General features: G+C 40.1%; 1 protein-coding gene across 1 annotated transcript in view; it reads right to left on the bottom strand.

The window, feature by feature from the left end:
• The window catches only part of FAT4 (FAT atypical cadherin 4), a 149,237-nt gene that overhangs the window by 20,407 nt on the left and 114,338 nt on the right, over positions 1–14,492 (bottom strand). The window contains exons 9-10 of the mRNA XM_026122491.2: positions 9,502–13,851; positions 1,075–1,179 (exon numbers count right to left, since the gene is read on the bottom strand). Coding sequence (XP_025978276.2) covers positions 1,075–1,179; positions 9,502–13,851 — 4,455 coding nt within the window. The remainder of the gene's footprint in view (positions 1–1,074; positions 1,180–9,501; positions 13,852–14,492) is intronic.

The following is a 14,492-nucleotide window of genomic DNA, read 5'->3' as shown; positions in this document are numbered from 1 at the left end:
TACAAAGGTTGTTAAAAATGTGTATTGAGAACCATTCTTCTGTGCAAGGGTTTTTAGCAGCTTCAAAACATTGTATATAATTTCTCAGGTAATCTGGTTTTTGGACTAATTTCCTGCACCTACTTTCATGGTTTTCTATATGAACAATGACAATTCTGGCATTCAGAACCAACCTTGCTGCAATTATATTAAGATACCTTGAAATATCTGTGCTGCTTTATATCTTAATTGGGTTCATTCTACAAAACAAATTTGTGATAATTAAGTTCTAGTAATCGTTAAACTACTTTGACAGCAGCATGTATGCTTCTCAGATTTTATTCTTGGAATTGTATTCTGGTTTTGGAACATAAAACTTTATTAAAATACAATAAATCAAAAGGGCAAGTACTTGGGTGGACTAATAAACCTGTCTCGATCTCGTCAAGGCCTCTCCAATGCTCTTTAATGAAATCTACCAAACACAAAAGTAAGTGCCAATATCTAATGCTATGCTCCTCACTTGCAGCAAAACATGTACTCACTAATTCTTTGTCTACAGGTATTTTGATGAATTGTGCAAGTGAAACCACTTAATTTCTCAAAACTAAAAAAAATTCCAGAAATATCACCCAAAGGCATGCATCGATGCCTTCCTTGCACTTTAGAGGTGTGTAGGACACAAGAATACCGTCATTTACAAGTGCTCTTACTTGCTAGCGCTCCTAAAACTGCCTAATTGTAGGAATTAGAGCAGGCCCTACTCTGGAGCCCACGACCTCCCCAGGTGAGGGAGCACCCGGGGCGGCCGCAGTGACTGCGCGAGCCGGCTGCGCTCCCCGAAACGTTGGGCTTGCCCGAAGGAAAATGTACAGCCCTGCCTGTGCCTGTCTGGCCAGGTCGGACTGCAGCTCTGCGGGTGCCCAGGGGAACCTCGGGGCCAGGAGACAACCAACGCTTGCCCATGGCAGGGACCTACACGCACACCCCCAAGGCATAGGTTTGAGTTAGGTGAGCATGAATATGAGAGTTTGAAAAATATTCACATAGAAAAGAAAAGAAGAATAAAGAACGGAAGAGTTAAAGCATACTCACCAAAGGGGCAATGGCAATAATAGCCGTCCACTCCACTTTGGCAGGATCCACCGTTGAAGCACGGGTTGCACTCACAGTAATTGACGGTGGAATCGCACGTTTTCCCTGCCATTAGGAAATAAAATGAATGTCTAGGTCAGAGTATTCAGGTCAGTTCCAAAGTAAGACTTATATTTAGATAACTAACTGATGAATTAATGCTGCGCGCACTGCCCAGCTGTGCATCTGAAAGGAGCGATCATCCCACGGACCACTGGTGACTCTGGGAGAGAGGCTACCGCTCCTGGCCCTGACATGGGCGTACCACAGCTTGGAGAAATTCACTTTACATTTCAAGCATCTCATTGTAATTATCTCACACTGTTGCTGTAATTTTTTATTAACTGGTGTCTGTAAAAGATTACGAAATGAAAGGAGCTACGGAACTAAAAGAATTTCTTTTCTACTATATTTTGAGGGCAAGGTATTCATTAGTATTAAGGGGATCAAGGATACAGACAGCCCTTGCTGGAATCTGCACGAACACAGCAGGTCAAACACAGGCAGCTATTGTACATTATATGATTTTTCTTATTTTTCCTCATCAATTACAATCTCCTTCCTGACTTGGAGGGACCACAGTCCTCAGGAGCTAAAACATGTTACCCTGGATACAGCCCTTTTCTAAGCAGACATTGTCACATGTGGTAAATATTATTCACTAGAGAATAAATTGAAGTCACATAATTCATTTCAACAAGGACTGGAACGGAGAGGAAAAGTGAAGATTTTAACAGATGCTGAATACTGACAAGAGTATTCTTTGTCGCTTTTATAGTAAGTGCAAATACGCAAAAGCACAAGAAGAATTGCAAATACTTGCATAAGTACAGAACCAAAATTTTCTTTGTATGGAAACATTAACCACAAACTATCTCCCTTCACTTTTAGGTTTTTCACTGCTTAGCTTTTACCAGTTTGGCAGCACTTGCCTTATACATCACTGTTGGTATCTGCCTTCCGTCTGTTAGCAGTGCCAGCCTTCACTGCCAGTTCACCAAAATCTTCAAAGTATCGTAATGTTTTTCCCTCATGTCACTCTGCAAAAACTAGCAAAATCAACTATGCTCTTTCAGCTCTCTCCTTGAATTTCATCTAGGCCACGATATACACAAATACATAGCAAGGGCTATGAAGTTGGAGTATTGTAAATACTTCTTACTGCACTGATGATGAATTATTTTATTCCTAGCACCATGCAAATATAAAACATGTTTAAGGTGGAGTACAACCTAAACTTGCACAGTGAGCGTCCAGGTAATCCTTATGTATCACATGACAGCGATGCACAACATGCAGCCTTCAGGCTTTAAAAGATTGTCGGTCTCTTTAAAACTGCGGAAAACCAGGCTTGTGCTATATTAATTCTGCTAGTGTTTTAAGAATTTCACAGCTTCAGTCTCGTAATTAGAAAACCTTTTTTCTCCTACTTTTCTATTTAAGCTAAGCAAGTTCGGAGCCAGTTTTTCTGTGCAAGCACCAGCTCTCTATGTGCGAGTACGAAGAGGGTGGAAAGGGAGCACCGGAGGGTTCCTGTGGCCAGTATGTAACTTGCACATTGACCATAAATCTGGGATACATTTCCAGTATCTGTAACCAATTATATATCAGGGGCATTTATTTATTTTTTTATAGTTTATTTTCTAAGTGACATGACTGAAAGATGAGCCAACTTTTATTTTAGATTTTTCAATTTATTTAAAAATTATAGTGCAGCTCTTTGAATTATCGAGGAGAAGACATGTAGCAAGGGTGAGGCAGAGATGCTTAAATTAGCTCAGCGAGGTTTCTTAGATTACAAAAATCAAATGTAGTTAATAAAGCCTGCTAAATCGGTATCACTACAACCTAACTAAATAGTCTTTTCTCAGCCATCATTAAAGCTGGCATATATGCTGAGTCAACAACAGAGCATGGATGTTTATTTTAGCTGCAGATATTTTAAACAGCATATAACAACATCTTCTTCGTATTTAACAATTGTTTGAATAATTCATGAAACTAATAAAAGTGTGTTTGCATTTATTGCAGCTGTTTTGACATAGGAGAAGACAAATACTCTGATTAAACAATTCATCAAAGCTATTAAAACTAATATTTATTTAAAATAAAGAAGAAATTTAGGCTATTCTCTGCCATTCACTGAAGTGCTAAAGACCTGGGAAAAGTGCATCTATTTACATTTGGAATAAGGAGCTAACAAAAGAAGTCTCTGAAGCTCACTTTTCCTCTTCAAACACGTTAAACACACTTATCCTAGAAAACAAGGCAGCTATCAGCAGAACAAAAGTAGAACTTGGGAATATTATTCCAGTTTATCACTATGGCTATCCCATGTAAGGATTTAAAATAAATGACTTTGACAAAGCCAGATCATTAGAAAAAAATTAGTAAACCGATGATCAGCATTACAGACTAAAAACTGAGAGTGGGAGCAATGAATAAATAAGTAATAAATAGTATAATACAATTCTACATATGCACCAAAACAACAGAAACTTTTATTTCTATTTAGCATATAACCCATTTGCATTCAAAAAATTTCTGGTGTGACCACTCAGCACTCTTTAGACATCCATCTTTTCTTATGCTTTAAGATAGTTTTTAGTTGTACTTTTTTTTTTCTTCTAAAAAACTCCAGCTCTCCTGAATTTCTTTCCCCAGGTGTGTTCCTCCAGGCAACCTTACCTACCAACTAGCTGACACGTGCTTTTTCTGAAGACAGCTTCCACTCCCGGCCTCATTCCCGCTTTCCTGCAGCATCTTGAACACTGGCAATTCATCCAAACTTCCTTCCACCTTCACGTTTTCAATCAATCCCCCCTTAGACTTCTCTAAGAAAGCAACCCTCACATTCCTTGCCCATCCTCTAGAAGGAAGGTCTCCATATTCAAAGCTACTGTTGACAGCCTGTATTGGGTACTGCCAAGACCCAGATAGTTTCTGTCAGGCTGCAGTTTTTGCACGTTCCATTGGGTGTTCAAAATGCACCTTCCTCCTCCTCCCTTTTCATCTAAGCTATATCCCTATTCTTTCTGGGGATTCCTCTAAATTAATTGCTGTGATGCCAGTTAAACTTTCTTGGTCCTCCAACTTTGACTAAACTTCTACTTTTTTCTTTTAACACCTTATTCTCATAGCATTTACAGTCAGCCAGGACATTAACAGGCTGCCCTACTACTTTTGGTTATCATCTTCCTTACAGCATGCTAATACTAGCTTTCTAGTATCTTAATAAAAGTACTGTAGAAAATATTCCTAACTCTTTAATACTCTACAACTCAATCAACTGCAGCTGTGAGCAGCTGATAAGGACAGCGTGCACTGGTTCAAGCTCTACCTGGTGGCTTACCTATTTCACGGATTACAGACACAGTACGGTGTCTACCGAAGATTTAGGTTTGGGGGAAGAAAAACCCAACGCCCACCAAACACCCTTGCAAATCCATTATTTTCCTGTTCTGCATGAGATAATATGCTTATATTTACATGCCGTTTTTAAAGGATAAAAAAGGAGTTTTTAACCAGACTGTTTTTCTTGAGTAGAGAATTCATACACATACTAGTTACTTCAAAATTCTCACACAGATAAAGCAAATAACTCAAAGAACCGTACCGGGTTGAACAGGGCAAGAAACTTGCATACAAGAATCTTCACCTGGGCCTAAGGGCTCAGCTGTACTGCTTTGCAAAAAGATCAGTCCAATGAGTTTTGTTAAAAGCTCACAAACTTGGAGTAGTTTTGGTTTGCACAGGTCATCTTCCACAACATTTTGCTGATTTAAGGTTTACAACATATAAATCTATATGAGTAATGTTCTGGTAGACCTTTATCTTACTTGAGTAATGCGCTTTGAAAAATGATGAGCTTTACATGTTTTTATTGCTTATGCAACTTAATTTTCAAGAAGTATTTTCCCAGCTTTGGACTACTATGCATTTCTGAGCTGGGGAATCATTTTATTTGGACAGAATACTGACCTAGCATAATTATATACGTTTGATTAGTGTTTCAGGGTATCAAGTCCAATGAGGAGAAGGAAATGTCTCCGTCAGTGTTTTGTGAACCAAAGAGAGCCCAAACCAGAGCTGTCTCCAGTAACTGTCCAGTTTGGGTGAAGTTTGCAACCAGCTCAGCGTACAGCTCTCTTCTCAATTTAAATATCGAAAGATTCAAAAACGATCTTTCTGACACAAAGATGAATACCCTGAAGACCATGAAAACTAGGATAACACTGGATAACTGATATCGGATAGTGTTTATCATTCATCCTCTCAAGCTAATATTATCAGATGCAGAGGCTTATATAAAAATGGAGCTTCCTGAGAACTTTTTTTTAAATTGAAAAATGTAACAGGAACAGATACCAACTGAATGCTCTGGGTTAGATTTCAGCTGATTTGACAGTTTTAGTTTTTGTGGTTTTATATGTCCATCTTTTACAGTAGTTCTTTCAGTATTTTAATCTTGCATTTGAAACAATTTAACAGCTCTACATTCCTTCATCTTAATGAGTCCTGGAAAACAGGAAATGAAGGGTTCACAGCAAGGGCAGACAACTACTGCAAATCGCAAAGTATATCCCTTGCAGAAAGTGATTATTTTAAAAACAAAACTTCATCATCATTAACAGATGTAATTATAACAGATTTGTTTAAACCCTAATGATGTTGCTCTGAGGTAATCTGTCTTCATAACACTGTTCAGCGAAATGAACTAAAGTACCTTCGCAGGGTGATGAAGTGAAATGCAGCTGACAAAACATAATAAATCAAGTAAAAGTAAGACTGCTCAGTTTTGAGGTAAGCTGCTATAAAGGTCTACAGCTCATGCACTCTAATTTACAGTGAACAGAGAGTCTGTCTCAGAAAATAGTAATTTCCACTTGTATGCAGTACAGCGTTAATCTTTTTTACAGAGCATGCAAATTCAATTATGAGACTATTTCCATTCCAAGAGAAGCAGAAAAGCTATGTATATGATACACCGAATTACAATTTTTCTATTTTGGTTGTCTCTTTTTTTGCTGAGGCACTCGGGGATTATATTCATGAAGAAACAATTTCAAGGTTTTATTTTTACATTCACTATGGCTATCTTTAGTCATATATGAATCAGGATTAAACTCACAAACAGCTGTGTTCCCTTTATGTCGATAGCCCAATAATGACATAATACTTCTCTATGACAGGCATTCTGAAACAACCTGTATTCTGACATGTTTGCAGAGCTTACTGAATATTAATTAGAATTGCAAATATGGGTTTTAGCCTCTGCAAACCTAAAAAGTGTAAATTTGCTGAATATTGATTGAGCTTATCGAATAAGCTCTATTGATATTCAACTCCAAAGATATTTTGGTTTTTAATTACAAACTTTGGTGTCACTTGTTTCTGTCTTGACCAATTAATCTTCAGGTACTTAAACAATTCCTGATTCCTCAATGGACAACTGATTTAAAAAGAGCTGACTCCCAAATATAACTGTCTGCCTCAGTGGTATTCTATTTTAAAATCATCTGTGTTGACAAGTAGTTTAAAAAAGCTCGTATCAGATGCCACATTTAATTCACAGCATGAAAGAAATCCAGCATTTCAACTGTAATAGTCTCTCATCACATTTTCTTAGTTAAAATCTTCTTATTTCTTCCAAGTGTTTGTCACATGCAAAACTTTATTTTTAGCTGACATAGCAGTTGAGCATTAAGATATGAGCTTTAGTACCAGAAAAAGTGACCTGGACATTTCTTTAATGTTTCAAACTATAGGCTACAGGCATATATTACTGTACCCTGCTAGAGCTAATGAAGCGCTTTGCTTAGTTGCAACAGCGAACATATGCCCATTTAACCTCTGGTGCTAATGAGAATTACAGAGGATAGGTGCCCTAAAATTATTATGCCCTGCTCCTGGCAAAATAATCTGATGTACTAATATGGCGCAAAATAAAATCCTGGATCATTAACTTAATTACAACTGCTTGTCCATTAGCAATAATCGCTACTGACCCGAGGCCTGTTAGTACCTTCGGGAGGTTTACACAGAAGATCACATCAGTGTCCTCTGTATCAAGAGACCCTTCACACTGAACATACGATAACCGCTAGCTATGCTTTTTGAAATTTTGAAATCGATTAACATTTTTCTTTGCCCTAAACTATATGACTTCTCCTGCACTAATCTGATTTAAAGGGGGAAAAAAAAAGGAAAAAGAAGGAACAACCCCCCCGATCATGCCGCTGGTAACAAGCGAGTTTTGGTAGCAGCTCTTGGAGCCTGAATATCTACAGCTTAACAAGCACAGCTGTGCCAACCTGGGCTGCCCTGGAGCACCTGACGTACAGAAACTCTCCTTGGAAGAGCTAATAAAAGCCTAGAATAAATCTTAACTTCCCTAGTTAGTCTCTTTATGATGTCTGGAAAAAGTGGCCATAAGCAATGGTTAAAATTATTCAAACCTTCCTTAAATATCATACCATCAAATGATTCAGAATCCTATCCAGCTAAACAAAAAATATTTTAAATTCTTTTACTGTTGTTCACTTAGGTTGCACTAAGCATCATATAATGTATGAATGAGGTATTTCTGTACCTAAATGAAGTTTAATTGTAAATTGTGCTTCTCATTTGGGTCTTTCTTTTCTTTCTCTGAATAGATGTTAGAAAGATCAGGCTAGAACTTACATTTTATTCAAAGGTCACACATAAAAAGTCTGGGTCACTGCAGCAGTACACACTTTTTATACTTGCGGTTCTCCAAAGCAGTAGTAGAACATGCTAGATGTAACCCTGTGCCTGGATCCAATAGCAAAGTCCGTATTTCTCTTTTTGTTTTCCAGAAACTGTCATTTAGAAATTGTAATTAAAGATTAGGAGTTCATCCCCAGATCAAAATCTTTAGGGTGAGCTGAATTGCTCTGTGATCTCCATAGAGAGTAGACCTCCACTGACTACAGCGGGAGCCTAGACACCTCTCTCACAGGTAGCCACCTACATTACCTGAAGTTAAGTAAGGGCAATCCTACCGAAATATATGCCAGGAAGTATTAGCTTCCAACACAATTAACTCTTAAGGCAACGTTTCTTCTAGAGGAAGCATAATATTCTACAAACACTTTGGTAAACTTGTTCGAATTTTAACTTTCCAAAAAATGAGTTTTTCACGTATGCTCCTTACATTCAATGATAACGGATAAAGCATCACTGCTCTTGTTGCAGCGTAAATCACAGCAGAGAGGACATATGATTTCCTAATGCATGCAGGAACCACAGACTGAGGAAAACGCAGACCATCCTAATACAGATTTTTCCACATCAGAACAAAACAAGTATGTATATGATCATCAGAGTTGCATGCTGTTTTGAGTAGGACTGCTTTCACAAATTTCAGCCCAAATAATAAAAGTGTAAGGCTGGAAGACAGACATGCTAGAATGATTTCAACCAGATGAATTCAATGGGCCAAAGTTTTGATAATATAACTAGCCAGGATAACCAAGTAGTCCTCTTTTCCTTGAGAGGACATCTTTGTAATGTATTCCTAACACGATTTGCTACCACGGCAGAAGTGGCTCAGGAGATTTTGCAACCTAAATCTTTTGATATTTCACTTAAAATGGCAGAAAGCATTCAGAACCTTTTCATAGGAAGACAGGAATTTAATATGCTAGATCACTGTGCCCTTTGATGACTGCAAATAAGCTACATGTTCTTCCCACATGGCAGTATAAAATACAGCCTTCCAATGACCAAAGCAAACATCGGCCTGCTCTTCTAGGGATAAAATGCTATGTTTGAATGCATGACAAATACTAGAGAAGAAATACTCAGAAGAGGTAAGAACGCAGCAGCCATTTCTGCTGTTAATGAAAAAAATAATTGATGAAGGGACAAAATATGGAACACATATGCTTGATCATTTTGCCTGAATTCTGTTTTCTTTCCCACATCCTTCATCTGTTTTCTGTCTTGTATGACTGTAAGCAATTTGGGGCAGAGGCTGACTTTCTTGCTTGGCACACTCCTAACAGACTTGAAATGCTACCACAATATGCATAACAATAACAAGAACAGAAAAATCATGCTTCAACGTTGGAAATGGTTTCTACATATTTAATAAATTAAAATAGCTCTTGTAAAATCCTTCTGTTCTAACACAAATCAGGCAAGCAAGACTTGCTGGAGGACAGAACCAAAAGAAAGTAATACTGTGGGTACCTTGTCTTCTCAGTTTGCATTACTATCGGCATCTTACTTTGGATAACCTCTTCACTTATCTCAAGTACTCATATTCAGATAATCATAGCTGCAACGTATCTTGTTCTAAAAACGTACATTTCTACCTGCCATCTCACCTTGACTGTAGGATTAAGAGAAGTAAAAACATACCTGTATATCCAGTTTTACAAACGCAATTGAAGCTTCCTGGGAAGTTCTGGCAGGCAGCACCATTTTTGCAAGGGCTGGAAAGGCACTCGTTGACATCTCTCTCGCAGGCCATGCCCGTGAAGCCCTCCGGGCAACTGCACGAGAAGCCCCCCACCAAATTGTGGCAGGTCCCATCGTTGTGGCACGGGGAGGGAAGGCATTCATCGATGTCATTTTCGCACAGATTCCCATCGTATCCTGGCATGCACCTGCACACGAACGACTGGAGGGGTTCGTTGGCCATGATGATGACGGGGATACTCTCGTGGCTTTTCAGAGTCGGGCTCACAGCGAGCCTTCTCATACAGCTCCCTCCGTTCTGACATGGGCTCGGCAGGCATGAGTCATGATCCACAGACTCTATCCGCACCCCGCTCTGTCGGAAAAGGATTTCCTTGATGCTCTCAAAGAAGGTGGCCACGCCGCTGGGATTCACATACTGGTTGTTGTTGCGCTTGACAGCTGCCATCAGGAAGGTTTGGTTGCTCTCCTCGTACACGCCGTAGAGCTGCACGGCAGTCCCCAGCCCCGTCAGCTGCGAGCTGGCAATTCGCAGGAAGTGAAGATAGTGATTCGTCAAAAAGTCTCGTGCAGTGTGGACACTAAGGCGAAGGAGGATGCTGTTGTCAATTGTGGCGTTACTGAACCCTGCGAAGAAAACCCGGACGCTGCTAGTGACAGCACCGTGTAGCCCGTCATTGCTGAGCACGGCCAGGTCGAATGCTCCATCCGTGGACCGTGCCTGCGAGTGCAGGTCACAGGTGCCCCCAGGAATATTGAATAGGCTTGTAACTCCTGACATAAGGGAGCACTGGAAGCTGTCTAACACATCTGGATCCTGGGGCTTTACGTTGCCTAAAATTCCACCTGGGAAGAGGTTGCCATAATAATGAACAAAGATTTCTACTGTTCTGGGCTGAGAGGGGTTGTCATTTTGGTCTATGACCTTTATCTGCACAGTTCCTGTGGAAGACATCTGAGGAACACCAGAGTCTCTCGTAATCACCGATAGGTAGAAATCACTGATTTGCTCCCTGTCAATCTCCCTTGTTGTTGTCAGAACACCAGAAGTGCTAAGGCTAAAGTAACTGGTTGCAGGGCCAGTGCTGAGCAAATAATATGTAAAGGGACCTTGATTTGGAGGGAGATCAGCATCTGATGATTGAAGTGTCATCACAAGAGTTCCTGCACGATTATTTTCCATGACTTCTCCTTGGCTGGTGGACAAGGTAGGGCCATTATCATTGATATCTTCCAAAGTTACCAATAAAGAGGCACTTCCTGTAGCTGACGGTGTTCCTGAATCAATTGCTAGCACAGACAGATTGTACACAGGCAAAGTTTCTCGATCCAGTTCTGCAGTAACAGTTACCTGCCCTGTCTGCGGGTTGATGGAAAAGGCACCATTGTCATTGCCAGACCCAATGAAATAGGAAAACCTGCTCCAGCTAGGGACAGAGTCTGAATCAAAGGCACTCACAAATGTGACATGGGTGCCTGGAGGAACACCCTCACTGATTTGTATGTTATAGATTCCTAAAGTAAAAACAGGAGGATCGTTGGCATCCAGTATCGTAATATTAACAATTACTTCATCTATATCTGCACCACGAATACTTCCAAAATTTTTTGCAAGAACTTTCAAGGAGATACGTTCTTCTTTTTCTCTGTCAAGAGGTCCTGAAACATAGAGCTGCCCACTTTTCTCTTCTATCTGGAAGCCCTTCTTTCTGCTATTGCCAAAGATAAGGTAGTGGACTTCTCCATCAGTCCCCATATCACGATCACTTGCAAAGACTTCACCAACAATAGTACCTTTGGAGGCTGCCTCAGAAACCTCAAAATAATAAAGCTTGGACACAAAACGGGGCACATATTCATTTGTCCCTTCTAACTGGATGTTGACGCTAGCAAAGCTGCACCTCTCTTCATCTGGAACATTAAAAGCCTTAACTGTTAAATGGTAACTTTGCTTTGTTTCATAATCTAAGAATCCCTGGGTGGTGATAGTTCCTGTATTGGGATCAATGACAAAGAGGTCGCTATCTGAGGACTGAATAGCATATGCAATCACAGCATTAGGTCCAGAATCAGCATCAGTGGCATTTAAACGAATAACAGTTGTCCCACTCGGGGCATTTTCTAATACATTAGGAAAGTAGTCTTCAGGGCTGAATGTTGGAGAATTATCATTCACATCAATGACATTAATAGTGACACTGCAGTAACCTGTTCTAGACACCCATCCTCCATCTGTGGCAGTAAGAGTTAGCTCATGCTTTCGACATAACTCAAAATCAAGGGGTTTTGCTAGTGTCAGTGCACCAGTGGATGTATTAATAGCAAAGATGCCAGCCTCATTTCCAGAGGAAATGTTATATCTGATTAATCCATTCATAGCAGCATCTCTGTCTCGGGCTGAAACAGTCCTGACCACTGTTCCAACAGAATGACTCTCTGGGATAGTAACACTCATACGGCTTTGAGAGAACTCAGGTGTATGGTAATTTTCCTCTGTTACGACTATTTCAACAGTTACCTCAGATGAGAGCGGAGGATTACCTTTATCCTTTGCTTTTACCTTAAATAGAAAATTTTTGTTCAAATCAGCCATTAGTGAGGATGACACAGAAATCCAGCCTGTACTCCTGTCTAGTCTGAATTTATTAGTATTGCTTTCATTAGAAATAAAATATTCCACTTCAGAATTCAAGCCAAAGTCTTTGTCATCAACTGCGGTAACTTTAATTAAGTTTGTACCAACTCTCACATTCTTAGTAACAGGAGTAAAATATTTCCTAGCAAGGAAAAGGGGTGCGTTGTCATTGCTGTCTACTATGTTAATTGTGACAGTTGTCTCACTTAGCAAAGAAGGACTGCCTCGGTCAGAAGAAGTGACTATGAAGCTGTGCCTGTTAATGTTGACATTGCTTGAACCGCTGGAGTTTTGATACCTTAAATACTGCTTGTTGAAAATTTCCCCTGTGGTTGCGTTAATTCGGAAGAACTCGGACTGGGATTTTATGAAGTAGAAGACTTGACCATTAGATCCCTCATCAGGATCAGTGGCTGAAACCTGGGTGACCTTCAATCCAATCCCAGGAAGCTCAGGACACTCCAAGTAATAGGACGGCTTTGTAAATCGCGGGGCATTGTCATTGACATCCATGACAAATATGGTCACATCTGTGCTTACTGTCCATCCAGAGTCATGTGCAGAGACTCTGATCCTGTAGCGGTCTGTATCTTCCCTGTTTAGCGGTCTGCTGATTGTAATATCCCCAGTACTTGGATTTATGGTAAAGGGGAGACTTGTATCCCTTATGGAGTACCTGCTGACAGCATTCACACCGATGTCTTCATCTGAAGTTGTGACTCGTGTTACTGTAAAACCCAGAGGTGCATTTTCAGGCACAGAAGCACTGAATATCTGGGAAAACCTAGGCGCATTGTCATTTTCATCTAAAATATTAATGACAACTTTGACAGTAGTGCTCTGGAGTGGGGTGCCTTTATCTGAAGCTTTTATACTTAGTATGTATTGAGACAATTTCTCCCTATCCAACGGTCTGACACTTCTGATTTCACCAGTGGCTTGACTGATACTGAAACTATTTTCCGTATTGCCTTCAACTATTTCATAATTTAACTGTCCATTTAGACCACTGTCCCTGTCCACAGCAGTGACCGTCAGTATCTTCCGTGGTGACAGGTTCTCCATTATTTCAGCAATGAAGGGATCTTGCTCAAACTCTGGTGCATTATCATTGACATCTAACACTGTTATTTCCAATTTCTTATATGAGGAAAAGGGGGGAAAGCCCATATCTCTGGCCTCAATCCAAACCACATATTCCGGTATTGCTTCAAAATCCAAAGACTGACTGATAGAAAGCTGTCCTGTTACTTGATCAACCTGGAACGTGCCGCCCAGGTTACCACTTGCAATGTAGTAAGACAAGGAACCTCCTCTGGCTGAGGACCCAGAAACGGTGGTGACAAGCGTACCAACTGCTTGGTTTTCAGGAAATGTGAAAGTCTCCTGTTCAGCTCGAACTCGAGGAAATTCTGCTTTATTTACAAATCTCACGGTTACAGTTGTGGAATCTGTCTTGGGGTACAGGCCGCCGTCTTTCACATGAACAGAAAATGTAACTTCAGATTCTTCTGTCAGGGAATTAGTAGCCATAATTGCTCCCCTCGCTGGATCAATGTGGAATTTTTCAGAATTTTTTCCCACGAGGGAATAATGGAGCTCCGCATTGGAGCCAGAATCCGCATCGGTGACAGTCACTGCAAACACAAACGAACCTGAAAATGGAGAACACAGATAGGGCGGCTCACTAATGAATATACTGAACATGGGAAATGCGATGCTAAATTTTTACTCTAAAATACTTGGAAGGGTAGGTGCCCCCTCCCAGTATTTTCCCTGAAGGATAATGCTGTGTCTTCTACTGTTCTGAAAATCAACTCCTTTTCTACAAGATGAAAAGGGTAACAACATGTAGGTGAGTTTTTATACCCATAAAACATGCAAGTAGCCAAAAAATGTGGGTCTGAAAGACAGGCCACTGTATTCAGAGAAATGCATGTGCAGATGTCAGTGGCTGCATATGCATTTGCACTAGAAAATGAACCCAGAACTTTTTGAAAGTCTAGCATCCCATTTCTAGACCATTCCCATTATGGAAACCGTAAGTCAAAACAGATTGAATATTCTTTTTTTTTTTTTTTAATTACTCATAGTTTATTTGCCCAGAATTTAACAACTGCTAAGGTTATATAAGTGAACAGACAGTAGCCTATAGCCCCACCTAGCCTTGCAGCCCTTTATCTTCCTAACCCCCAGATGCTGCTACTTTTCCCCAATAACCTCCTGCTTCTGATCTTATGAGAGTATTCTGAGGATGATAACTAATGGGACCACACTTTTAAAAGCATGCTGGTCA

The sequence above is a fragment of the Dromaius novaehollandiae genome, chromosome 4 (genome assembly GCF_036370855.1).
Source record: "Dromaius novaehollandiae isolate bDroNov1 chromosome 4, bDroNov1.hap1, whole genome shotgun sequence".
Lineage (NCBI taxonomy): Eukaryota > Metazoa > Chordata > Aves > Casuariiformes > Dromaiidae > Dromaius > Dromaius novaehollandiae.
Note: the sequence above shows the minus strand (reverse complement) of the source record. Positions and strands in the feature narration are given on the sequence as shown.